General features: G+C 37.4%; 1 protein-coding gene across 3 annotated transcripts in view; it reads right to left on the bottom strand.

The window, feature by feature from the left end:
- Window positions 1-7690: 7690 nt before the first annotated feature.
- Window positions 7691-26060, bottom strand: part of LOC139949608 (uncharacterized) — a 34128-nt gene continuing 15758 nt past the window's right edge. For all 3 annotated transcript variants that reach the window (XM_071948044.1, XM_071948043.1, XM_071948042.1), the window contains 10 exons: window positions 24840-24962; window positions 23686-23808; window positions 22290-22498; window positions 21828-21873; window positions 21128-21261; window positions 18211-18336; window positions 17308-17422; window positions 16379-16513; window positions 15544-15669; window positions 7691-14930 (listed from right to left, as the gene is read on the bottom strand). In XM_071948044.1, the coding sequence (XP_071804145.1) occupies window positions 14803-14930; window positions 15544-15669; window positions 16379-16513; window positions 17308-17422; window positions 18211-18336; window positions 21128-21261; window positions 21828-21873; window positions 22290-22498; window positions 23686-23808; window positions 24840-24962 (1265 nt within the window). In that variant the 3' untranslated portion in view covers window positions 7691-14802. The remainder of the gene's footprint in view (window positions 14931-15543; window positions 15670-16378; window positions 16514-17307; window positions 17423-18210; window positions 18337-21127; window positions 21262-21827; window positions 21874-22289; window positions 22499-23685; window positions 23809-24839; window positions 24963-26060) is intronic.

Here is a 26060-nt window from a genome sequence, read left to right as displayed (position 1 = left end):
ATGGCTGTTTCCCCACATGTTAATGTTAAGCACCAATATATTGAACTTGTTTGATTTTATGAAGTGTCTTTTACAATTTATCAAGGAATTCCCAGAAAGAAATGTATACAAGGAAGAATTCTAATAAATTCCTAGCACAATATTATTATTCAAACACAGACAGCAATAGCACTTCTGTGTCTGATATCTAACGCAGACGCATTATAGGTTTCTATATTCCACGAATGCACTTGTGATAATGAATTAATCTCTATAAAGCAAACTTGATGCATAGCTTTAAAATAGCGCAATACGCAGAATTGATAGAGCAGAGTTTGATTTGGGCCACAATTAGTGCAGGTTTATATCACACTCTCTTATTCCTATGGATCGACTAATCAGAATTGTCGTAGTAATTGTGGTGCAACTCCTGGAAAAATCCTGGCATATCAATTAAATCCCATTTAAGGAAGAGTTGCAAATTTGTGGATAAACTAAAAACATGATCAATGACAGATAACCAATCCGGTTCCTGTTTAAGTACAAATTTTCTGTTGATATATTTTCTGCGTGAATTTCAAAACAGGAACGTACAGCCAACCCTCGTTATAAAGAGCACTGTTATAAAGAGGTTCTGCTTATATAAAGAGTACATTCTCAAGTCCCGAATCTCAGTTTTGCTTTTGTGTTTCTATATTTTGCTGTCCTCTTATAACAATGTTCCTTTTATAGAAAAGAGGAAGCTGGCCTATCCCAGTTCTTTCGTTGTAAAGAGAGTCGACTGCACATTGTGTGATGTTTATTTGAATTTTTGTCTTCATATAATTTGTTGAGAGTTGACAGTAGGATTTCCTGAGATGGAATGGAACAGAGAGATAACTGTAAAGTTTTCTTTGAATTATCCTGTTGAAAGGTCATTTAAAACAAAATTGCTGGTAGCATCCCGCCTGAGTAGCCAAAAGCTGTTATAAAATGAATTTTTCACAATTTGTTTTTTCTTTCATTATTATCTTGCAACGTCGCAGACCAATTGAGCTCAAATTTTCACAGGTTTGTTATTTTATGCTTATGTTGAGATCCACCAAGTGAGAAGATTGGTCTTTGACAATTACCAATAGTGTCCACTGTCTTTAAGAAATTAAAAGGGTAGGATGCTGAACAACTTTTTTTTTACATGGCCTTGGGTTGTTATTTTAAAAAGACATCGGATGTCATGATGTTTTTAAGGCTGATTCAGATTTGTATATATATAAAAAATAATAAAAAATCGTATGCATTTAAATCGTTACTTATTTTGCTTTAAAAAAAATATTGTACATAATCATTGTACACTTTATAAGAAATTTCATTTGACCAAAAAAAAATAGTGTTTTGTGCAATTTGCTGTTTCAAATGTAGCTTGAAGATTATTGCATCGGGTCAAAATTCCAGTTGAACTCGGTTAACTTTAGGGTTGTGACTGTTTTACCTGGATAGTGTCCGATTTCCGTTTAAAACCATCTGGTTTAAACGGTGTTCAACTAAGTTAAAACCATGGTTTTGTCAAAATTTCATTTTAAACCACCTGGTTTTAACTGAAGCTAGTTTTATCAACTGTTTTTCAACTGGTTCCAGTTAAACACAGTTTAACTGGGTTCGTTCCATGGAGGTAGGAATAGAGGTTCTACCCAGTTTAACCAGAGTCAATCCAGTTTAACTAGGTTTCAACAAGAATTTTGACCTGGGGAAGAGATGTTTTCAGTTCTACTGTTGGTGTTTTAATACTTGTGAATCTGGAGTTTGGAATCAATTTATGCAAAAAATTAAATGAATTGATCAGATCAGGGGCCAATTTCACAAAGAGCTAAGATTGATCTTAACTGCAAATCAACCGAGTTGCTAAGTAAATTGTGATGTCGCAATACAAATCACTATGGTAATACTGACAAATTGTCTTAATATGAGTTGTAGAGCTATGTGAAATCGACCCCTGACCTATATGTGAGTCTGTGGGAATCATTAAACATTCTATCCATACAACAAAATCTGTTAAAAAGTTAACAAATAATGTAACATATTTTTGATAGAGTTACTGTTTTTAACAATTGAACTTCAATGCTTCCCGTTTATTAAGTGATGTGGCTGTATGGAAGGTACTGGACACTATTGGTAATTGCTCAGAATAATTGTTAGCATAAAAACTTACTTGGTAACAAGCAATGGAGAGATGTTGATCTTGTGTAAAACATTGCGAGTAGCATAGTTTTTGAGAAAGAAGTAATTTCTCAGTGAAATATTTGAATATGAGGAAGACTAAAGGCCTGAAGCAAAGCTTTTCTCAGTCATCTGAAAGCACACATTAATGATGATAGTAATAAAAAAAAAAACAGTTATGTAGCGCCAAATGCATTAAAAATGCTCCCAGGCGCTTTACAACAATCAAAACTTTCAAAATGTTAACCATAAAAACCATATTGTGTGCAACAAGGGTGTTTTTCACTGATTAGTTTCTTCAGGTTTCAAATTTTCACAGGTTTGTTATTTTGTGCATTTTTGTGTTGGGATACACCAAGTGATAATATTGTTCTTTGACAATTACCAAAAGTGCCCAGTTCCTTTAAAAATGGAAGTTACAATTTTGACAATAATATACTCTTAGTACTGCTGTGTATTTTCAGCTAGTTTGCGCATCCCAATGGACAAATTGTCATTTTGCACATGGTTTCCGGTAACACCATGTGTGTATCTACTTGCTAGGTAGATTATTGAATTGAATTGAATTGAATTGAATTGAATTGAATTGAATTGAATTGAATTGAATTGATTTGAATTGAATTGTTGATTTGTCAAGTATAAAAATGTTCCGTTGAGAACTTGTCTTGCTTTATATTCTACTACCATGAAGTAGATTTTCAGAAGTCTCACGAATTCTGAAAAGCCCTAAAAGTCTGAAATCCTGCAAAATCCTAATCAGGATGTTATCTGAGTTTGTGGGATAAGGTAGTCTGCATGGCAAAATAACAGATGATTATTAATGAAACAAGCCTATAAAAATATAAGGCCACTAGCTATTTTTTTAATTTTATGCCAGGTCACTGTGAGTGGTTACAAGCAGTTTGCTTTAGCTACATTAATTCTATTTTCTCATTCGGTAAATGCGATGGACTATTCTCCAAAACAAGAGAAAACTTATCAAATTTTCAGGATTTTTGTTTTTGAGAGAGGCAAAAATGCACAATTTCAAAGGATATATGTTTGAATCATTGGGTTCGTTCGATTAGCTTCCCTGGGTCGACCCTGGTCTGCCCTAGGTATGTTCAAATAGCTTTGACGTCATTCAAGGGGCTCACCCGGGTCAGCCCCCAGTGCCCTGCTTCTGGAGTGGGTCACTTGGGGGCTGGCCCCAGGTGCATGACCACAAGAGGGTGAGTGATCGTTCGACTAGCTCTTCTCAGGGGCTCACCCGAGTGAGCATCGTTGGGTCGACACAGGGAAGCTAATCGAACACACCCAATATATATTCAAGTTTAAAACATCATGATCTTCCAACCATATTAAATTTCATTTATGTAGCCCAAAGGCGGGAATCCACGGCAACATGTCCCTTTTACTGTAGAGGGCATCTATGTTTTTCAAACAATACAATCTCATTCACTAAATTTTGGTGGAGTGTATTGCCGCACCAATAGGAAACTCTTAATCCATTTTCCATGATGTTGTTTTGAAAGGGGCATCATAGAGACGAAACTTAAGCCTGGTTAATACTTCCTGCGAAGTTAATACAAAACAAATTTTGGCACCACATGGTTGTTTTTGCTGTGAAAGATTTGCAGGAGTTGAGCACATTTCAACTGATGTGAATTATTCAATGTGAATGTGTGAAGTCAAACTTTGTATCGCATTCACATTTGCAGAAGTATGAACCAGGCTTAAAGGAACACACTGCCTTGGATCGGTCGAGTTGGTCTTTGAAGAGTGTTTGTAACCGTTTGTTTTAAAATGCATATGATTAGAAAGATATTAAAAAAGTATCACTCAAAATTGCGTGGTTTTCCTTTTACCTCATCGACAAACACGGCCATTTATGGGAGTTTGACTCCCATAAATGGACGACCGTGTTAGTTTGCTAAGTAAAAAGAACACCGCGCAGTTTCGAGGTAAATGTGTGTGGATCATTGTATTCTGCTTTTAAAATATCTTTCTAACCATATGCATTTTATAACAAACAGTTACAAACGCTTTTTAAAGACCAACTCGACCACCCATGTCTTGACCAAATCTTTAGACCAGTATTTGAAATGATGCTAGAGAGTCTGTAATAGTAACATTCTGTAAACCGGGTACCCTTTATCGCCAACATGAAACTGTTATCAAATTTCAAGGATGTTTTAAATTTCAAACAGTCTCACCCCGATGGTTGCTTCTCGTGTTGATTTTGTTGTGGAGGTGAGAATTGTTGAGTGATGTGGTTTTAATGATAAAAAGTACACCCTACTGTTTGAAAGGATGGCAATTGCACAATTTTTCGGCCCTGCTTAGCATAACTTATGCGCTTACTTCCTGTAGATTCATATGCTTAGCGCAGATCGTGCTTATCAGTGTAATTACAAAACGGTTTGGTTCTGAAACTTGTTGAAAATGTTAAAAGAAAAGGGCAAATCAATAGGTGAAAAAAAGAGATTTGCAATTGTTTTATAGTTTTAACCCAATTGTCAGTTTGTGGTGCAACCAACAATTATGTAATAATCAAATGTATACAAGTTAGTGTTCCTGTCAAGATGCATTTATAGAAACTTGTTTTCGCATCTTGTCATTTCTGAATTAAGAAGAATAATATACTGTAAATTCCTTGCCATTAATGCTCCCTAAAAGTTGTTCTGTTCTGAGGAAATTTTAAATCTATGTTTTATAAAGTTTTGAATTGGAATTTAATTAATATACTATTATATGTACTGCTTAAGTTAATATGGCAGACCAATTATTTGCATATTGTGCACCTGTAGGAAAAGTTTGCCTGCTTTGAGAGAAAATTGCATTTTTTTCCCTTCTTTTTTCAATCTGGTCGAAGCCGGGCCCAATTTCATTAGCCTTTTTGAGGTATGGCGGTTGTGATAGGAATGCACTGTTTGGTTGAGGTGTAATACACACAAATTGACCCAAACCTTATACGATAGTGTTGTAGTATTGTGTCCGCCATATCTCAAAATGGCTTGTTGAGCTGCTTTTAAGCAACAACAAAATGGCTAGACAATACCAGAATAAGGTTACCAGCCAAAATACCATTTTGTGTGTACAATACATGACTGGTATGCTGCCTTCTTGTGCTTAGCAGGAAATCTCAAAGCAATATGTCTGCTAAAGTAGCTTTATGAAAGTTGGCCCTAATTTCATTTCAAATTGATTAAATTCAACCTGTATGACACCATTTCAGGTCACAATTTCATGGCTCTCTGCTTACCGTCGAATTCTGCGCTTCTGATCACCATTCTCTGCTTTCACGGCAAGCGCGCGCTAGCTGTGTAACCGTAGTATGCCTAGTAACTTTGGAGTACGTATGCGCACAAGCCAAAATTCCCCGCCAAACCATGTAATCGCTTAACGTAAGCTTAGAACTCCCTCCTTCCGCAAGCCCAAATTCTTTGCTTACAGTATGTAGAGCCATGAAATTGGGTCCAGTTTTACTCCACTCAGTTCAGTCAGGACGTTGTAGGGTCTCATCTCTGGTATATTTTGATCAAGTTTGTTGGCTTTTGTAGACCCAGAGTCTTGAACAAAATGTTGTGTTTTATGAGAGGATGTGTTATGTATTAATAAAATGTATAGTTTGTGATATAGGTGTTTTACAGTAATTGACTTCAACTTTTTGTCAAGTATTGCTTAGTTTTGGTCAGGCAATTATATCTTCCTACTTTAGTCGGTTTTTCCAAGTTTTTCCCTTGGGAAAAATCTGAAAAATTGTGATTTAAAGGCCTGAAATGTCTATAAAAAGCCCCAACCATGTGTACTAGGTCATCCCTTGATAAAATGTTCCTATTTTTTCCACGGGGCTAAATTATCATGCCTGTTTGGTAGATTTTGGTTGCCATGACCGAGTTTCATGGATTCTCGATCCTGATTGGTTATGCTCAGCCAGACTGGTTTATTAAAGGGGCCCACAATATTCTTCAAGGCATACAACTTCATGAAGTTTAAAAGCTTCAAGAGCCTTACTTTTTGAACTATAAATGGGGTACTCCCCCAACCCACTCGCTCCCGCTCGTTATCACACGTTATCGCTCGAACCCGCTCGAACTCGCTTGTAATTGCTCGTTATTGTAACGAGTTTTGCCGAGTGACTCGCGAGTACCCGTTCCTCGTTTTGATAACTACCTTTTATCATAACTGTATGTTACTTTTGCATTGCAAACTTTGCTGAAAGTGACGATGTTTTTAGTGCGGGTTATGATCCCTGGCTAAACAGCAGCTACAAGTAGTATGGTCTGAATGGCACCCCAAGCAAACATTGACAATAATCTGGAGAACGCCACCATTCGAGCTTTAGAGAGCTCAGTTGGTAGAGCACCGGCACGCCAATTCAGAGTACGCAGTTTCAAATTCTGCTCTAGTCAGTTGGTCTAGGTTCAATCCAAAATGTTTTCAAATTTACCCAGTCAGTTTCCTTTGTGGTTTATTACTTGATACTTATTAATTGTAGCAGCTTTAGGGCCTTGTCACATGAGGTACAGGCACACCCATGACAGTTCTAGGCAATCTCCAAGAACAAATCCAGTTGAATTTTCCAGTTTTTTTCTTTGGGATCATATGATATTGTTTGAAAAAATACTCATGTGCTGCCATAGTGGTCCTGCAGCATGCACAGCTGGTTGCCTCTAAAGCACCTAGAAGAGTTAGCTCTTTTGACAAGGCCCTTAAAGGCACTGGACACTATTGTTAATTACTCAAAATAATTGTTGGCATAAAAATTTACTTGGTAATGAGCTGTTGATAATTTAAAACATTGTGAGAAACGGCTCCCTCTGAAATATCGTTGTTTCAAAAAGTAATTTTTTGCTAAAGTATTTTAATTCAATTTCGCCGAGATCATGCATCTGAAAGCGCACAACTTCGTGTAACAAGGATGTTTTTTCTTACATAGTTATCTCAAACTTCGACGACCAATTGAGCTCATATTTTTACAGGTTTGTTATTCAGATACACCAAATGAGAGGACTGGTCTTTGATAATTACCAATAGTGTCCAGTGTCTTTAATCAGTGAGATCCAGACAAGTGTCATTTGGCACTGGGCTCATGTACCTATTGTTTTGTATCCATGCTGTAAATTGAAGTAGACTTAGTTATTATTCTGTATATCTTTACACCAAAACGTTCACATCAATAATTGTTGATTCTTGTTATAATAAATATATTATATATCTATCTTTTCTACATAAAATGAATGTTTTTGTCATCAAAGTTTAATCTTTCTGTAAAGTTCTCATTACTTGGAATAAAATTGAGGAATAAATATTTTAGTTGATGTTCATGAAGGATTTCAAGCTAGTTTAATTATTTGTATTTGTCAGTATTAGAGCATTTTCAATCAATCAATCTTCAAACAAAAGACAGCGAGAGAGAAAGAGTTGAAACACTTTTCTGAGAGATCATAATAATTACACAGAAGCCCCAAAATCCGTTTAAAATTGACTGACATGCAAAACAAAATTTAAAAATGCAACAAGTGTACAAGTTAAAACATTTTAATATAAACAAATTTATTTTATCCTGGTACTTTAACATAATATTACATGTATATTATTTAATTTAATCTGCAGTAGTGTGTGGAGAGTTAACTGAACTTAAAATACAAGTGCAATTAAGTGAAACATCAGTAACTTGCTTTATGTGAACACTACTATGTTCCGTTCAGACGGCACCATGTACAAACACCCCATTTGTCTTGCAAATCAATGTAATTTTATACAACAATCAGGAAGATATATAGGATTTGAGACATTGCATGGTGGGGTATCAATATATATTTGGTTTGCGGTAACACCATGTGTGTATCTACTTGCCAGGTAGAGACGTTCTTAGGGAACTGTCTTGCTTTATTCTACTGCCGCGGAGTAGATAATCGGAGGTTTGGGAGACTTCTCAGTTTTGAAAAGAACTGTCCTGCTTTTTAACTATTACCAGGGCGGATGGTATAGAAATAAGACTGGGCTACTACTTTAGCTTATAGGATCGTAATAACTGTACTGCCGCGGAGTCTGTTCGGAATTGGTCTTATCTTTCCTTATCAGGAAGATAATTGGAAATATTCAACAACATAAATAGGAATTTGTTTACAATGATTAGGGAGATTTTTAAAATAACTGGGCACAATTGCATGGCTCTGCTTACCATCAGCAAATAATCAGCGCTAACGGAAGCGGGGAACTCAAGGCTGATGTCAAGCGTATTTCATGGGTCAGCAGAGAATTTTGGCTTCTGCCCATGCGTACTCCGGGTAACTAGACATTTACACAGCTAGCACAGAAATTTGGCGCTTGCCTTATTAGCAAAAAATGGTGATCGTAAGCGTAGAATTCGGTGGTAAGCAGAGCCATGAAATTGAGCCCTGAACATAAAAAGTTTGGTTGATTTTCAGGGAAATTTCTTCAAAATCAGGGAACGTTGGCTGAGCGCTGAGCAGATTCACACAGGATTAAGTTTAGGGCTAAGGGTTTTGAAAATACATAAGGGCTGTCTGAACTTTGTACTTTGTTTACAAATTGTTAACATTCTTACAGGGGCAATACCACTTTTATCAGGAAACACTTGTAAGCCAACATTAAGATAAAAAACACCAAGCTTAAAGGGAGGGTACATGTTTGGTAATTATCAAAGATCAGTCTTCTCACTTGCTGTATCCCAACATAAGCATAAAATAACAAGCCTGTGAAAATTTGAGCTCTACCGATCATTGAAGTTGCGAGAAAATGATGAGAGAAAAAAACACCCTTGTTTGGCGAGTTTGTATGCTTTCAGATAACAATAAAAGACTTCTGTAGCTAGAAGCCTTTGAATATTTTTGTGACAAATTACCTCTTTCTCAAAAATCATATTACTTCAAAGGGAGGCGTTTCCCACAATGTTTTATACTATCAACAGCTCTCCCATGCTCGTTACTGAGTCAGTTTTTAAGGTAATTTGTTTTGAGAAATTACCAACTGTGTACCTTCCCTTAAAGGCCATTTCATTAAGACGACTTTTAAAAAGTGAGGAAAACCACAATGATTAGGATTTGTTAAAGCCAACATACCACATTGTTTTTATGATGTAAACAGCCAAGTGAAAATATGAGAAGTTAAGTTAAAGTACAATTGGAATTCCTCAGGAAATAAATAAATAAAAACACACTAAAAGTAAAAAATCAGAAGTTAAGTAAAAGTAAAATTGGAATGCCTAAGGAAAAATAACAAAAAGAAACTAAAATGTTCAATTGAATCCAACAGAGTTTCTCCATTTTGAATCAACACAGATGGCACATGAATACTCTTTATATAAAAAAAATCACATAAAAGTCTGAGAAAAATTCTCATCCCAGCAGGGCCCTGCAGTAAAGTAAATTCATGGCAGAATAACGGATGACATGTGACTCCTATTCCACCAATCAAATGACAAGGATGTATGTGTCAGTTAATAAATACATGGCACTATCAAGATAAGTGGTTGTGAACACTTACATGTACGTTCACTTTGTGGCATACAGTAACAATACGTTGAGCATAAAGCCTGGTTCATACTTCCTGCGAATGCAAATGCAATGTGAATTTTGACGTCACAAATTAGCAATGAAGAATTCTCAACAGTTGAGCTGTGTTCCAACTCCTGCAAAACATTCGCTGTGAAAACAGCCATGTGACGTAAACATTTGCTTCCCGTTGCATTCGCATTTGCAAGTATGAACCCGGCTGACAGAACCCCTATTAAAATATTGTTTTCTCAATTAATGAACAACCTTTTGTCAAAATTTATTTCAAGATTAAAGATTTTAATTCTAGTTGCCTACGTGGGAAGTTGTTATAGCAGCTACTAAATAAAAATCAAATACAAAATAATGTCAGTTCTCATACATCCCCACTATACTTTCTTGTCTATAAATTGCACCAATTAGAACCACATTCCCACAACCTAAGGATTGCAATTCCCCAAAAAGAACAAAACTTCTTGCAGCTATTTTACCTAAAAACTGTACAATTCTTTAAAAATTCTCAAATAGTTTAACATGATGTAATAACAATAATAATAGTTGCTTCTTATTTAGAGCGCATATCCAACAGTCTGTGATGCTCAAGGCGCTTTAACATGTAGTATTTTCCTGCTCCTTTAACAAACCTACTCCTTTAACAAACCCCGTGCTCATCAAGTGTTACATTATTTGCCCATTTGGTTTATACAGTTTAACATTTTTGCAGGCAAAATTTTTCTGATTTAATCTAAAATGGAATACAAAAAAAAAATCAAATTCTCTACAAAGTACAAAGGAAACAAAATACTGTTTGGTACTAAAGCAAATGAAAGACAATGCAAAATTCTATAAATGGAACTTTATAAATAAATTTTGACATGTTTTGCAAATTCTAACTCACACAGGTCTTCAAGGGAAATAACTTTGGCTGACAAGCAAACTTAAGAAAGTTTGTGCTCGGATGAAAGTCTGTAATTTCTCATACATGTGTGTGTAACCTAAAAGCTCAAAGAATTTTCCAAAAAGGAAGATGTTTTAGATTTTGTGAGAAAGCCTTACATGAGAGATTAAGGTAGAGACATGCTTAACTCTTGTCCAAGGTGGGATTGGAACAAGGACCATGGAGATGGAATGTGGGTTACAGACACTGGACACCTTTGGTAATTGTCAGAGACCAGTATTCTTACTTGGTGTATCTCAACATAATACATGTAATATGCATAAAATAACAGATCTGTGAAAATTTGGACTCAATTGGTCATCGAAGTTGCAAGAGAATATTGAAAGACAAAATGCCCTTGTTGCACAAATTTGTTAACTTTCAAAAGCCTTCAGGCCTGAAGTCTTTGAGTATTTGAGTGAGAAATTACAGTTTCTCAAAAACTATGTTACTTCAGCGAGAGCCGTTTCTCACAATGTTCCTATAGACAGTTCCCATTGCGCGATACCAAGTAAGTTTTTATGCTTAAAATTATTTTGAATAATTACCAATAGTGTCCACTGCCTTTATGACTGTGCTATTCAAACCAGGTGATGAGACTTGGTGTATTCAGTTTGCAGTAACGCCATGTATATAATATATAAACTTGCTATGTAGATTTCTTCTTAAGAAGTTTCTGACTTTTTATTCTACTGCCAAGGAGTACACTTCTAAGTTTGGGAAACTTGGTTAAAATGAAAACACAGTGGATCACAATTTACATTTTTTAAATATTTTTTTCGTTTTGCATTTTTACAGCTTTGCATTTCAGAGGGCATTAAAACAGTGTAATGGTTTATGCTTTCAGTTATTTATTTTTTTAGCATTGACAGCTTAATCGATGCATATTCAAATATCCACTTTATAAAATGAATCAATGCATAATCAAAAATCATTTTTAATCAATGATAATTTGAGTGTCCATTTCTTATTCAATCAATCTCATTGTTGCATATTCAAATATAATTATTTTTATTGTTACATTTGAAAGAGTTGAACGTTTGCTTCAAAACAGTTCGGGCTCCCACCTAAAGCATGAGCAATGCATACTACTTGAGAGTGGTTCATTTTTGCACTAATTGTTCCTGAAGTCAAACTCACTTTTGTGATCCACAGGAATTTTGAGTAAACCTTAAAAGAGCTTAAAATTTATAAATTTCTTATACATTTTGCTTTGTGTCAATGTTAAGGTAAAACTTACGCAAACATTTTTTTAATAAATTAATAATTCAGATTAAACTAGCGACAAATATTTTAAGTAAAAACAGTTTAAACCTTCCCCCTCCCAGAGACTTATAAAAACACAATAAAGCCAACAGCTTAAATTAAAATCACTTGTAAAACCTCAACATTTATACACTTGTTTTATACCATGTCTAAAAATGGTACTTACAATGTATATGTGGATCATAAAAAATACTTTGCTAATTCAGGATTTGTGCATTAAACCTGCTGTGAGTATATTATTTGTTAGACAAAGGAATAATTTTATCGATTACAAAAAAAAATGACTTTAGCACAAGTTCTATAATCATTGTTATACATGTACAATGTATAAACTAAAACATTTAGGAATTTTATTCGCATAGGCTGGTGTCTATAGTAGTAAAAAAAAAATCAGAGGTAATACGTGCATGGCCCTGGGGGGGCGAAGGGGCAGATGCCCTGTCGACTTTGGGCAAAAACAGTGGGGAACATTCACGCACAGCAACAAGGAAAACAAATTAGAAAACGCATACAGAGAAAGCAAAAAGACTAGTAAGTGTCCATTCTTTGGGTAAATGAGCCGTTTTTGATAAATGCTTTGTGTCACACAGTGATTGACAATTATGTTACAGTTTTTAAAGAATACGTGCACGGCCAAATATTAAGGAATTTTATTTCATTTATTGAAACATGCTGGGTGTCTATTGTAGTAAAACAAATCAGAGGGAATACGTGCACGAACCCGGTAGGCAAGGGGGTACTAGCCCTCTTGACTTAGGGCAAAAACAGTGTGGAATATTTAAGCACAGCAAAAAAACAAACCAAAAAACAACAACTAGAGACTAGAAATTAGGTCTAGGACATAGCTCACAGTTAAAATCACTGATTTGGTTACGGACTTGCAGTAGAACTATTGTGCTTAGTCTATTTGCTTCATTTAAGCTTCTATTTGAAATCAGACTCTACACGATAGAAGTTCGTACAGAAATATTTTATTCAATATTCGTTTTAAAGGATTTGGGTACTTTTTGTAAAAGTCCACAGATTTACATCAAACTTACAGCGATTGAAGATAATGATAGTAGAAGGCGTACCCTAAGTGTAAGTTTAATGTAAATCTGTGGACATTGTGTTTTTTGTCCTACAAAAAGTACATAGACCCTTTAAGGAGGGTACGGGATCTTGCCATTTTTAAGTACGTGTAAAATTAAAGAAAAGTGGAGAACAATGAGCTTAGGCATAAAATGGTACAGTAAGCAGCGACATCAAAAGCTAGAGTGCCAGCTCTCGGCGTAACATCACCGCAGAGCCACCACAACTCCGAAGAGCGTATATTGGTGCTACTACAAATCTCCTTAGGAATGTAATAATTATACACAAACCATTCACACACGATTTAAATGTTACACTGTACATAAACCAGGGCCCAATCTCATAGAGCCGTTTAAGCAGACATTTGTGCTTAACACATTTTTGCTACGGACAAAATTATGCACGAAACCAGTCACAGATTGTGTACATGTGACGGTATTTTGGCTGATAAACTTTCCCTTACTTTGTCAACCTTTTCTTGTAAGTGTTTTGTTGAAAATAGTGCTTAATCATTTTGGCTGGTAACCTTTTCCTCATTTTGCTGCCCTTTTCTGGTAAGCGTAGATCTGTCATGCTTAAGCTACACTTTGTAATGAAAGCAGCTCTATAAAAATTGGGCCCCAGCATCAGCATAATACAAGATACGAAAAGGTATCTTTCAGGAATACATTTTACAGGTGCTAAGGTTGCGAAATGTATGTATAAAGAAATTTTGTGTTTCAAGGAGGCATTTAAGTAAAATGAGAATGAAAATTAAGCAATTTGTGCTAAGGTGTGCTATGAGTACTGATATCATACATGTAGGTGGCAAAATTAATTTTGTATACCTATTTGCGCTTTTCATTTTCATGTACTGAAAACTCACATTTAATTATTTTCCAAACAGAGTTTGGAATAAATCATGTTGAATTGATTTGAAATAGAAGAGTTTTATTTCATATAGCTCCTTAAAGCCATTGGACCCTTTCGGTTCAGAAAAAAATTAAAAGTTCACAGATCTACAAATAACTTACAGGGTTTACAGAAGGCAATGGTGAAAGACTTCTCTTGAAATATTAGTCCATGAAATGCTTTACTTTTTGAGAAATCAGCAAAACAATATAATTTCCCGTTAAAGAGAATTACGGATTTATTTTTAACACATGTCATGACACGGCGAAACGCGCGGAAACAAGGGTGGGGTTTTCCGTTGTTTTCTCCCGACTCCGATGACCGATTGAGCCTAAATTTTCACAGGTTTGTTATTTGATATAGAAGTTGTGGTACACAAAGTGTGGGCCTTGGACAACACTGTTTACCGAAAGGGTCCAATGGATTTAAACGGCACAAAATATTGCATAATAATTTCTGCTGAGCATAAATTAGCCTGCAACCAGTATACAATAGTTGCACGCTGTGACGGGATGCATGGTGATTGTACACTCGAGGGCATAGAGAGGGGAAATGGCACCCGAGGGTCATTTGCCCTCAAAGGGTGTACAAAACCCATGAACCCCTGTCACAACGTGCGACAATCATTTTGTTATACCTTGATAACATTATTATTCCTATCAGAGATGTTAAAATTGTTGAGATTGTTATTCCTCTTCTCGAAGATCTTTTGTCATCCTTCAAACATTATTACAACGGAGTAATGTTTAATCTTTGTGACTGGTTATTTTGCACTTAGAAAACAAACTGGCCAGGCAGCATTTTCTGTTAAAAACAGATTAATAACATCCAGCCCTGATTTATTCTGTGTTAGTCTACAATTGTTCTTGGGAGTAATAGCTATAACAAGGTACAGTACTTCCACTTAGCTAGTCTGCAAACGTGACCCACATACATTGTACACCAAATGTCTGGCGCCCTCTCTCAGCCCATATTATCCAGTACGGTCTGCGCAAGTTGTTGAATTTGGAGTGGGAGGGAAGGGCGTTGCTGCATTCCCTCCAGGTGACGTGGAATTGCACTCTCGCCAAACGCTGAGCGGAATGTAGCATCTAATAACAAGTCAAAACAAACATAACTAGAAATTCAATTTTTGTTAACTACAGGCGCTCGTGAGTGATAATCGTAAAAATAATAACAATAGAGACTTGTTAAGTGCACATATCCAACCTGCTGGGTGAAAGGCCCAGTAAAAACCAAAAACAAAACGAAACACACACAGACACAACAAAATTAGTCTTTAAAAACCTATGACATGAGATACGTTTTGAGGAGAGATTTTAATTTTGTGGTACAAAGACTGCATCTAAGATTACATATTAAGTGGAAGAGAGTTCTATCAAATTGTGATTTAAAGAATTTGTTGATGTCATTAAACTGGTTCAGGGGTTAGGTTTCTTCACATTGTAAACCGCAACCTCCAGTTTGAACTGGAGGTTAGGGTCAAATGGAGTCACACACTGTGTAGCATTTGTAAAGATTTTAAAGACAATTACAATGATTTATGTATCCAACGTTTTCCCCAAGAAGTTGTCAAACATGGGGCAAACGTTGGATTTATAATCACCGTAATTGTTTAAAAGAAATGAATGCTACACACATGTGTGAACTCATTTGACCTAGGTCCGGTGCCTTTAATGATAAAAACAAGGTACCGATCCTCACCTTTGAGAAGTTGTAGGCTCGTCCAGAGCGCGATGTGGATGAAGCTGGGGTCGTTGTGTTTGGCAAATTGTTCAATATACCGTAGAAGTCCCAAAATATTTGCTGTGATCAGCTCAGGTCTCAGATCTGATGATGGAAAGAAAGAAGGAGGAGGTAAGGTTTGAGAGAGAACAGAACTGCGATTCCATTTCCTCACATCAGGGCCCGTGGAAGTGTCATCGCCAAATGGTTAAAGGCAGTGGACACTATTGGTAATTACTCAAAATAATTAATATCATAAAACCTTTCCTGGTGACGAGTAATGGAGAGAGGTTGATGGTATAAAACATTGTGAGAAACGGCTCCCTCTGAAGTGCCATAGTTTTTGAGAAATATGTAATTTTCAAAGAATTTGATTTCGAGACCTCATATTAGAACTTGAGGTCTCGAAATCAACCATTTAAACGCACACAACTGTGTGTCAAGGGCGTTTTTTTCTTTCATTATTATCTCGCAACTTTGATGACCGATTGAGCTCAAATTTTCACAGGTTTGTTATTTCATGCATATGTTGAGATACACCAACTGTGAAGGCTAGTCTTTGACAATTACCAATAGTGTCCAGTGCCTTTAAGAGCACTGAATTCAAACTCTGGTGTTTCTGATCAGCTGAGTGTGGGTTCGAATCCCCCAGCAGTTAAGCAAGGCACCTAACCGTTATCTATGGCACTGTTTTGGAAAAAAAAGTGGAAAATCAGCTGATCAGTTACAAAGTTGCATGCCTGACAAAACAGATTTTGAGAAAATCATGAAATCGGGAACAAAATCCTGAGAAATGCCATGAATAAAATGTTACCTTGTAGGACGAGTTGGCCGATGGTACCGGCGCTGTTGTACTGTACGTCTGTATGGTGCGAGTTGGCAGCCAGGCTGATAAGACGTGTGAATACTTTACCATCTTGTGTGCTGACCAGGATTGCTTTGGCTTGGTCTGTAAAGATAACATAGGTGACACTTTCACTAAGCTGATAAGCACTAAAACTGCTTAGCACAGAAAAAACTTGCCCAGGGGTAGATTTCACAAAGAGCTAGGACTAGTCTTATCTCATGTTAGGACGAGTTACTGGTCCTAACTTAGGACTACCCATGAAATTTGTATATCTCCTAGGACTAGTCCTAGTCCTAAGTTAGGACTAGTTCTAACTCTTTGTGAAATCTATCCCAGCAGAAACAGGTTACCAGCTAAAATACCATGGGTTCATTGGACTTGAGGCATGACATGGTGAGGTATCAATATATATTTGGTTTGCGTAACACTATGTGTGTATCAACTTGCCAGGTAAAATTATGCTCTTTTGAGAACTTGTCTTGCTTTATATTCTACTACCGCAGAGTAGATTTTCGGGATTCAGGAGACTCATCAGTTCTGAAAAGAGCTGTCACGCTTTTTAACTGCAAAGATTGTTAAGACAACAAACCAAACACCAAACAACCATGTCACATTTTAAAAATTTTAATGCTCGTCGCACATGGGCTACAAATGTTTTCCAGAGGCCGTTGCCACCTACTCCTAGGGCTAAAAGAGGGTTACCTCCTTTACAGTCCATACGGATGTAGGCTTGGATATCATCAGTCCAAAGCCTGGTCGGTAGAGCAGAAAGTACTACCTCCCCAATTTGAAATTGGTGACTGGTATCCAGCTCATTTCTGCTTAGCAACTCTATGAAATTGGACCCAGAATTTGAGCTCTGATGCGCTGAACCGCTCGCCACAATATGAACTTACCGTCTGCGGACAATACCGCCAAGGCTGCTGTGAGTTCTGATTGGACAGCCAGTGGTGATGTGGATCTCATGAATGCTACGATCAGACTGTCTAACGTTCCCTTCTCAATGATAGTCTGAAACAAAGTAATGTTGTTAATATTATCAATAAAAAAGTCCAATGCGCTTTAATAATAATAATAATAGTAGTAGAAATTTGTAATGCGCCAAATCAATCCTTGTTCAAGGCACAGCAGAGACAATGTAACAAAACAATACATGTATGTACAGTATCTAGTGAATGCTAATCAAACAATAATAATAACACCATTTAAAAACAACAACAATGGGAAGAAATCAGAACCAGGAGGGAAACCACGACCAGACCTGCAGCATTGAGCCAAAGAAAGTCCCGCTAAAGCCGGTCTCTCTATGACGAGAACGCTTTACAATAAAAGGTAAAGTCAAACACGATATAACGCAAAAAGCAGATAGGATTTGAGGCATTGCATGGTGAGGTATCAACACACATATATTTGGCTTGCGGTAACACCATGTGTGTATCTACTAGCCAGGTAGAGTTTGTACTTAGAGAACTGTCTTTCTTTATTCTACATGTACTATCGCGGAGTAGATTTATCGGATGTTCCGGAGCCTTCTCAGAACTGTCCTGCTTTTTAACTACTACCCGGGCGGAAGGTATAGAAAACTGGCTGGAAAACTATTTTAGCTCATAGGATCGTAATTAACTGCACTACCGCGGAGTCAGTTCTTGAATTGGTCTCAACGTTTCGACAAGCTTGCTTGAGGAGACTCAATCAGAACAGAAGTAGAAAAAAACAAATTAAATATGGTTTTGATTTTATTTATTATTATTATTTTTTTTTTTTTAAACAGAGAAATCACATCCCTGTGTTTCACTTACCTTTAACTGGTCCCCTGCAGCCAGATTACGTATCGTCCCAGCAGCATGGCAATGAGCATCCCAGGACATTGGTTCCCGTAACAGCTTCCCTAACTCCAGCAAAAAACTCTCTCTGACGATCGGCATCTGAAGAGAAACGAGTCAATTCAAATCAACTTAAATAACCAATAATGCCAACTGTGTATTGATCAACAGCTATTTTTTTGGTCTGTTGGTGTTGCCTATTTAACAATAATAATTGAACACAGGGGCTGATTTCGTAAAGCCTGTCAGCAGAAAATTCTGCTCTGCTTATTTCTTGCCTAAGCAAGAAATGACCGAGGTACCAGTCGCAGAATGGTAACTGTATGATGTAATGGCTGGTAACTTACTTTGGCTTAGCTAAAAAATTCATGTTTAGCAAGTTTTTTTGCTAACAAGCTTCATGAAATGGGCCCAGTAAACTTTGTACTATGTAAAACCTCATTCCCTCTGTGAATAGAGAGATTGCTTTTTGTGTTAAGCAAGTTTTTGTGCTTACAGGCTTTATGGGCCCAGTAAACTTTGTACTAACTTCATTCCGTCTGTGAATAGAGAGATTGCTTTTTGTGCTAAGCAAGTTTTTTGCTTACAGGCTTTATGAAATGGGCCCAGTAAACTTTGTACTAACCTCATTCCGTCTGTGAAAAGAGACGTTGCTTTTTGTGTTAAGCAAGTTTTTGTGCTTACAGGCTTTATGAAATGGGCCCAGTAAACTTTGTACTAACCTCATTCCGTCTGTGAAAAGAGAGGTTGCTTTTTGTGTTAAGCAAGTTTTTGTGCTTACAGGCTTTATGAAATGGGCCAAGTAAACTTTGTACTAACCTCATTCCGTCTGTGAAAAGAGAGGTTGATTTTTGTGTTAAGCAAGTTTTTGTGCTTACAGGCTTTATGAAATGGGCCCAGTAAACTTTGTACTAACCTCATTCCGTCTGTGAAAAGAGAGGTTGCTTTTTGTGTTAAGCAAGTTTTTGTGCTTACAGGCTTTATGAAATGGGCCCAGTAAACTTTGTACTAACCTCATTCCGTCTGTGAAAAGAGAGGTTGCTTTTTGTGTTAAGCAAGTGTTTGTGCTTACAGGCTTTATGAAATGGGCCCAGTAAACTTTGTACTAACCTCATTCCATCTGTGAAAAGAGAGGTTGCTTTTTGTGTTAAGCAAGTGTTTGTGCTTACAGGCTTTATGAAATGGGCCCAGTAAGCTACTATACGTACTAACCTCATTCCGTCTGTGAATAGAGAGATTGCTTTTTGTGTTAAGCAAGTTTTTGTGCTTACAGGCTTTATGAAATGGGCCCAGTAAACTTTGTACTAACCTCATTCCGTCTGTGAAAAGAGAGGTTGCTTTTTGTGTTAAGCAAGTGTTTGTGCTTACAGGCTTTATGAAATGGGCCCAGTAAGCTACTATACGTACTAACCTCATTCCGTCTGTGAATAGAGAGATTGCTTTTTGTGTTAAGCAAGTTTCTGTGCTTACAGGCTTTATGAAATGGGCCCAGTAAACTTTGTACTAACCTCATTCCGTCTGTGAAAAGAGAGGTTGCTTTTTGTGTTAAGCAAGTGTTTGTGCTTACAGGCTTTATGAAATGGGCCCAGTAAGCTACTATACGTACTAACCTCATTCCATCTGTGAAAAGAGAGGTTGCTTTTTGTGTTAAGCAAGTGTTTGTGCTTACAGGCTTTATGAAATGGGCCCAGTAAGCTACTATACGTACTAACCTCATTCCGTCTGTGAATAGAGAGATTGCTTTTTGTGTTAAGCAAGTGTTTGTGCTTACAGGCTTTATGAAATGGGCCCAGTAAGCTTTGTACTAACCTCATTCCGTCTGTGAAAAGAGAGGTTGCTTTTTGTGTTAAGCAAGTGTTTGTGCTTACAGGCTTTATGAAATGGGCCCAGTAAGCTACTATACGTACTAACCTCATTCCGTCTGTGAATAGAGAGATTGCTTTTTGTGTTAAGCAAGTTTTTGTGCTTACAGGCTTTATGAAATGGGCCCAGTAAACTTTGTACTAACCTCATTCCGTCTGTGAAAAGAGAGGTTGCTTTTTGTGTTAAGCAAGTGTTTGTGCTTACAGGCTTTATGAAATGGGCCCAGTAAACTTTGTACTAACCTCATTCCATCTGTGAAAAGAGAGGTTGCTTTTTGTGTTAAGCAAGTGTTTGTGCTTACAGGCTTTATGAAATGGGCCCAGTAAGCTTTGTACTAACCTCATTCCGTCTGTGAAAAGAGAGATTGCTTTTTGTGTTAAGCAAGTGTTTGTGCTTACAGGCTTTATGAAATGGGCCCAGTAAGCTACTATACGTACTAACCTCATTCCGTCTGTGAATAGAGAGATTGCTTTTTGTGTTAAGCAAGTGTTTGTGCTTACAGGCTTTATGAAATGGGCCCAGTAAGCTGCTATACGTACTTACCTCATTCCGTCTGTGAATAGAGAGATTGCTTTTTGTGTTAAGCAAGTTTTTGTGCTTACAGGTTTTATGAAATGGGCCCAGTAAACTTTGTACTTAAACCTCATTTCATCTGTGGATAGAGAGATTGCTTTTTGTGTTAAGCAAGTGTTTGTGCTTACAGGCTTTATGAAATGGGCCCAGTAAGCTTTGTACTAACCTCATTCCGTCTGTGAATAGAGAGATTGCTTTTTGTGTTAAGCAAGTTTTTGTGCTTACAGGCTTTATGAAATGGGCCAAGTAAACTTTGTACTAACCTCATTCCATCTGTGAATAGAGAGATTGCTTTTTGTGTTAAGCAAGTGTTTGTGCTTACAGGCTTTATGAAATGGGCCCAGTAAGCTTTGTACTAACCTCATTCCGTCTGTGAATAGAGAGATTGCTTTTTGTGTTAAGCAAGTGTTTGTGCTTACAGGCTTTATGAAATGGGCCCAGTAAACTTTGTACTAACCTCATTCCGTCTGTGAATAGAAAGGTTGCGCAGAGCAGCCACTGCAGCAGCTATGGTGTCTTTAGAACATGTCTCCATGATGGTATGTAGTGGGGTTAAGACACCCAGCTCAACGATCGCCACCTGATTGTCCTCTGAATACCACAAATCAAGATAGATGAACCAATAGATATTAGTTTCCGTATCAAGGATTAAGAATATAATTTGTTTTTACGCTTAAAGGCAGTGGACACTATTGGTAATTACTCAAAATAATTTGAGTAAGCCTGGGCGACTAGTGCGACCATTGATTGCTTAGTTGAGTCGTGACTACCATTTTTCAACTACTTGGTTAATCAAACTGCCAAGACTTCAACAAAAAAAGTCGGTGAACAAATATGTTGGAAACACCATGTGAGAATACTGGTCTTTGACAATCACAAAGGTGTCCAGCCACCGATTTCACCAAACTCTTCCTAACTTAGGATTGATCTTAGGACTTAGGACGAGGCAAATTCCCCAACCATAGACGTTAGGACGCATTGAACCCATCCTAAGTTAGGACGAGTTACTCGTCCTAACTCAAGATAGGATTAATCCTAGCGGTTCGTGAAATCGGCTGCAGACCCTTTACAAAGTGGCTTGTGCGCATTTTAGAACACCGCTATTGTAAGAAATCCACAATAATCGATAGAAACAGCGAGAAATGTTCCACGCTTACCGTCCGATGCAAGATTCCTCAAAGCAAAACATGCCTGACACTTGACCTACAAAAAAATAACAACAATAGTAAGACTTATAGAGTAATAAACCACAAGAAAAACTGTGGAAACCGCTACATGTATTTTTATGCACAAATGCAATTGGTTCTTGTCTGATATTTCTCAATTCTGACCACCAAAAATGCTTCCACGATTGTTGTATATTGCATTAAAGTATCTTTCATTCATCATGTTTAACATACTATGTTTTAATATTTTTACATGGCCGGATTTTCTTGATACATGTTAGTATGTTTTTTTTTAATTGTGCCCTCCAAACTCATTAAATATGCAATCTGCGGTGTTTCATATGGCTTTATCTTCATTTTCACATGAATTTGATCTTAGCTACAAAAATATCTATTTTTAAAACACAATCCAAAAAAACAGGTTTCTGGCTGAAAACGGTAAATCTCATTTACCTTCTCCGATGGTGATTCAAGCAACCTAATCAACAATCTCAAGACTTGGTGGTTTCCTGCCTGTACGACGGCAGCTCGATGGGTAGCATCTACAGCGAGGTTACTCAACGCTGCGGCACAGTAGTACTGTATCTCCTGATCCTCCAACTGCAAGGAGTTAATAAAGAGAGGAACGGCTCCGTGGGAGACTAGCACGGTCCTTGTGGTATCTGCGAAAGAAATAAAATAATAATAGTGAATTATACAAATAATAATACCAAAGTCTTACATATCTCAAGGCACTTAAAGGGGAGGTACACGTTTGGTAATTACTCAAACCAAATATTAACTTAAAAACTGACTTGGTAACGAGCATTGGAGAGCTGTTGATGGTATAAAACATTGTGGGAAACGACTCCCTCTGAAGTAACGTAGTTTTTGAGAAAGAGGTAATTTCTCACTAAAATAATAAAAGACTTCTAGTTAGAAGTCTTTTATTCCTATCTGAAAGCATATAGATCAGTCCAACAACTTTGTTCTATTCTCCCAACTCCGATGACCAACTGAGCTCAAATTTTCACAGGTTTGTAATTTTATGCATAATGTTGAGATACACCAAGTGAGAACACTGGTCTTTGACAATTGCCAATAGTGTAAATTCCTTTTAATATAAATAATAATGATTACAAAATTAATAGAGTGCCAAATACGGAAGTTTCTCAGCGCTTTAACCAGATTGACAAAACAGATGGGTCGCGTCCGAGTGGTTAAGAGCATCGAATTCAAGTTCTGGTGCTGATTCACAGGAGTGTGGGTTCGAATCCCGGTCGTGACACTTGTGTCCTTGAGCAAGATACTTTACTATAATTGCTTCTCTTCACCTAGGGGAATAAATGGGTACCTGCCAGGGTAGAGGTTGATATTGTGAATGAAAAGCTTTCGGAGTGCCACGGCAGCTCGGGCTGTATACTTCCTAATGGGAGCTGAGAAAGATTAAAGGGATGTTTATTGGCCCAATGACCAGGGGACTAATGTAAAGCGCATTGATACGGTTTATTGTGAAATGCGCTATATAAGAACTTGTTATTATTATTATTATTATTATTATTTGTAAGTAAATATTTAAAAGTGTCCAATGAATGAACTGCTTGAATGTGGGTGAGTACATGTAGCTTGTTGCTAAATGTTGGAGCTATGACTGAAAAGGCGCGACTACCATGTGTATGGTCCCGGGGAAAAAATGGAAACGAGCGATTGACGTTCGAGTGATGGCATCGGGTAGCTGATGAAAGTGGAGAAGATTGCTTGTTTGATGATTGATTGATTGATGGTTTAATTGATTGATTGATTGTTTGATTGATTGATTGATTGATGGTTTAATTGATTGATTGATTGTTTGATTGATTGATTTTCTTACCAATATGTGTGAGATTGAGTAATGCACCTGTTGCATTTCTCTGCACCCTGGGGTCTGATGATCTTGCCAGCAGGATGAGTGGAGGAACACCACCGCAGGAGACAATCTCCTTCTTGTTGGCATCTGAAACCAAAATCAAAAAGCACCTCAATCTTAGGGCCGGTTCACATCAGGAGTGCGTTTTGGCGGCCACAACCAAAGCCTAACCGACTCGACAAGTTGGTTACTAGGTGGTCTGAACAGCATCGGCGCCGCACTCAACCGAACGCTCAAAAATGCTCAACCACTGACCAATGTTTCTGGTTGGGGTCGCCCCAAACGCACTCTAGGAAATTAACAGGCAACCAGTTACAGGTAAGAAAAGAAAAGGCATTCACATTCAAATGTTTGCATACTTTGCTTGTTGATCAAAAGCCATTGTTTAAAAAATAATAATCATGTGCTACTAGAGTGACAATGAAGTTGGTTGCCTCCAAGTTGCCTGTAAAAATTGCCTCGTGTGACAAGTAACCGAGGAGTAATTCTACAAGTCAACCAAAATAACTAAAACAGGGTTGTAGGCATTGGTATCATCTGCTAGGAGCTTGGGTGATAGAGCCGAATGCACTACCACTACCATTCCATTTTGTTTACTAAGCAATTATGCTCAAGTGCCTTGCTCAGGGGCACAAGTGTCATGACCTGGTATCGAACCGACTCTCTGCTGCTGAAAACACCAGAGCTTGGGTCCGGTGAACTAGACCGCTTCGCCACAAACTACATGAGTTAATGGTGTTTGAAGCTTTGCATGGTGTGGAGAATAAGAGAAACTATAAATGTAAATATGAATAGTGGACTTGCGCATAAAACCATGTGTGGCTCTCTTCTTTTTTTTTTCTTTTTTGAGGGAGTGTTGGCTCTTGAAAGAGCCGGCTTGGTCTTGACGTTGTAAACAGTACACTCTGCTTCCCCTGAAGACGAGTAGAATACTGTTTGAAACGTCAAGACCAAACCAGCTCTTTTCTGAGCCTGCAACACTACATGTACCTCAAAAAAAAAAGGAAAAAAAAGAAGAGACTTAACACACGGTTGTACCCGCAAGTCTACTATTTATATTTATATTCCTAGTTTCTCTTACAAACTAAGTTGTTTAATTAATTGAAATGTGTACGCACCTGTTGTAGCTAGTGTGGTGATACAACCACACACATTGCACTGTACCTCCTCGTTAGAGGAACGAAGTAGACTAATTAAAAAATGAAGAGCTCCACTCCTCATTATGACATCTTTGTTCCCATCTGTAAAAACACAAGATAATTAACAATATCAATAACTAATTCTTATACATGAACATGTACAATATAGCAGGGCATTTTACAATCCGTATCAATGCGCTTTACATTAGTGCCCTTGTCATTGGACCAATATAGCATGCCTTTCTCAGCTCCCTGGGGAGTATACAGCCCGGGGCAGGTGTGGTCTTTAAAAGTCTTTTTCATACACAATATTGACATACTGTATACTGGGTGAACATAAGCAGTTTTAGTAAAGCATCTTGCTCTTAAGGACAGAGGCGTCATGACCGGGATCTGAACCCACACTCTGATGACTTAAAGGAACACGTTGCCTTGGATCGGTCGAGTTGGTCTTTGAAAGCCTTTGTAACCGTTTTTTATAAAATGCATATGGGTAGAAAGCTGTTGTAAAAGTAGAATACAATAATCCACACAAATATGCCTCGAAATTGCGTGGTTTTCCTTTTACCTCGTCGACTAAACACGTCGGCCATTTATGGGGGTCAAAATTTTGACTCCCATAAATGGCCGACCATGTTAGTTCGCACAGTAGAAGGAAAACCACGCAATTTCGAGGCAAACTTGTGTGGATCATTGTATTCTACTTTTAAAACATCTTTCCAACCATATGCATTTTATAAAAAACGGTTACAAACGCTTTTGTTTTGACCAACTCGTCCGATCCAAGGCAACGTGTTCCTTTAACCACCAGAACTTGAATTCAATGCTCTTAACCTCTCAGTCAGGACACCTCATAAATTGCACTCATTTGGTTTATGTACATTTAGTTTGGTTGATTTAAATGTAAGAGGAAATTTAACAAAGTGACAATGAAAGCTGCCTAGACTGCGAATTGTTTCAAAGACTCTAATAATGAGCACACTGCCGCCTACTCCTGGGACTGAACATCCAAAAGAATGTAGGCGTGGTTAAAGACACTCGGGACACTTTTGGTAATTGACAAAGACCAATCTTCTCTCTTGGTGTATCTCAACATGCATAAAGTGCAGTGTTACAAACCTGTGAAAATTTGAGCTCAATTGGACGTTGAGGTTGCGAGATAACTATGAAAGAAAAAACACCCTTGTCACATGAAGTTGG

This window comes from Asterias amurensis, chromosome 17 (genome assembly GCF_032118995.1).
Source record: "Asterias amurensis chromosome 17, ASM3211899v1".
In the NCBI taxonomy this organism is placed as follows: domain Eukaryota; kingdom Metazoa; phylum Echinodermata; class Asteroidea; order Forcipulatida; family Asteriidae; genus Asterias; species Asterias amurensis.
Note: the sequence above shows the minus strand (reverse complement) of the source record. Positions and strands in the feature narration are given on the sequence as shown.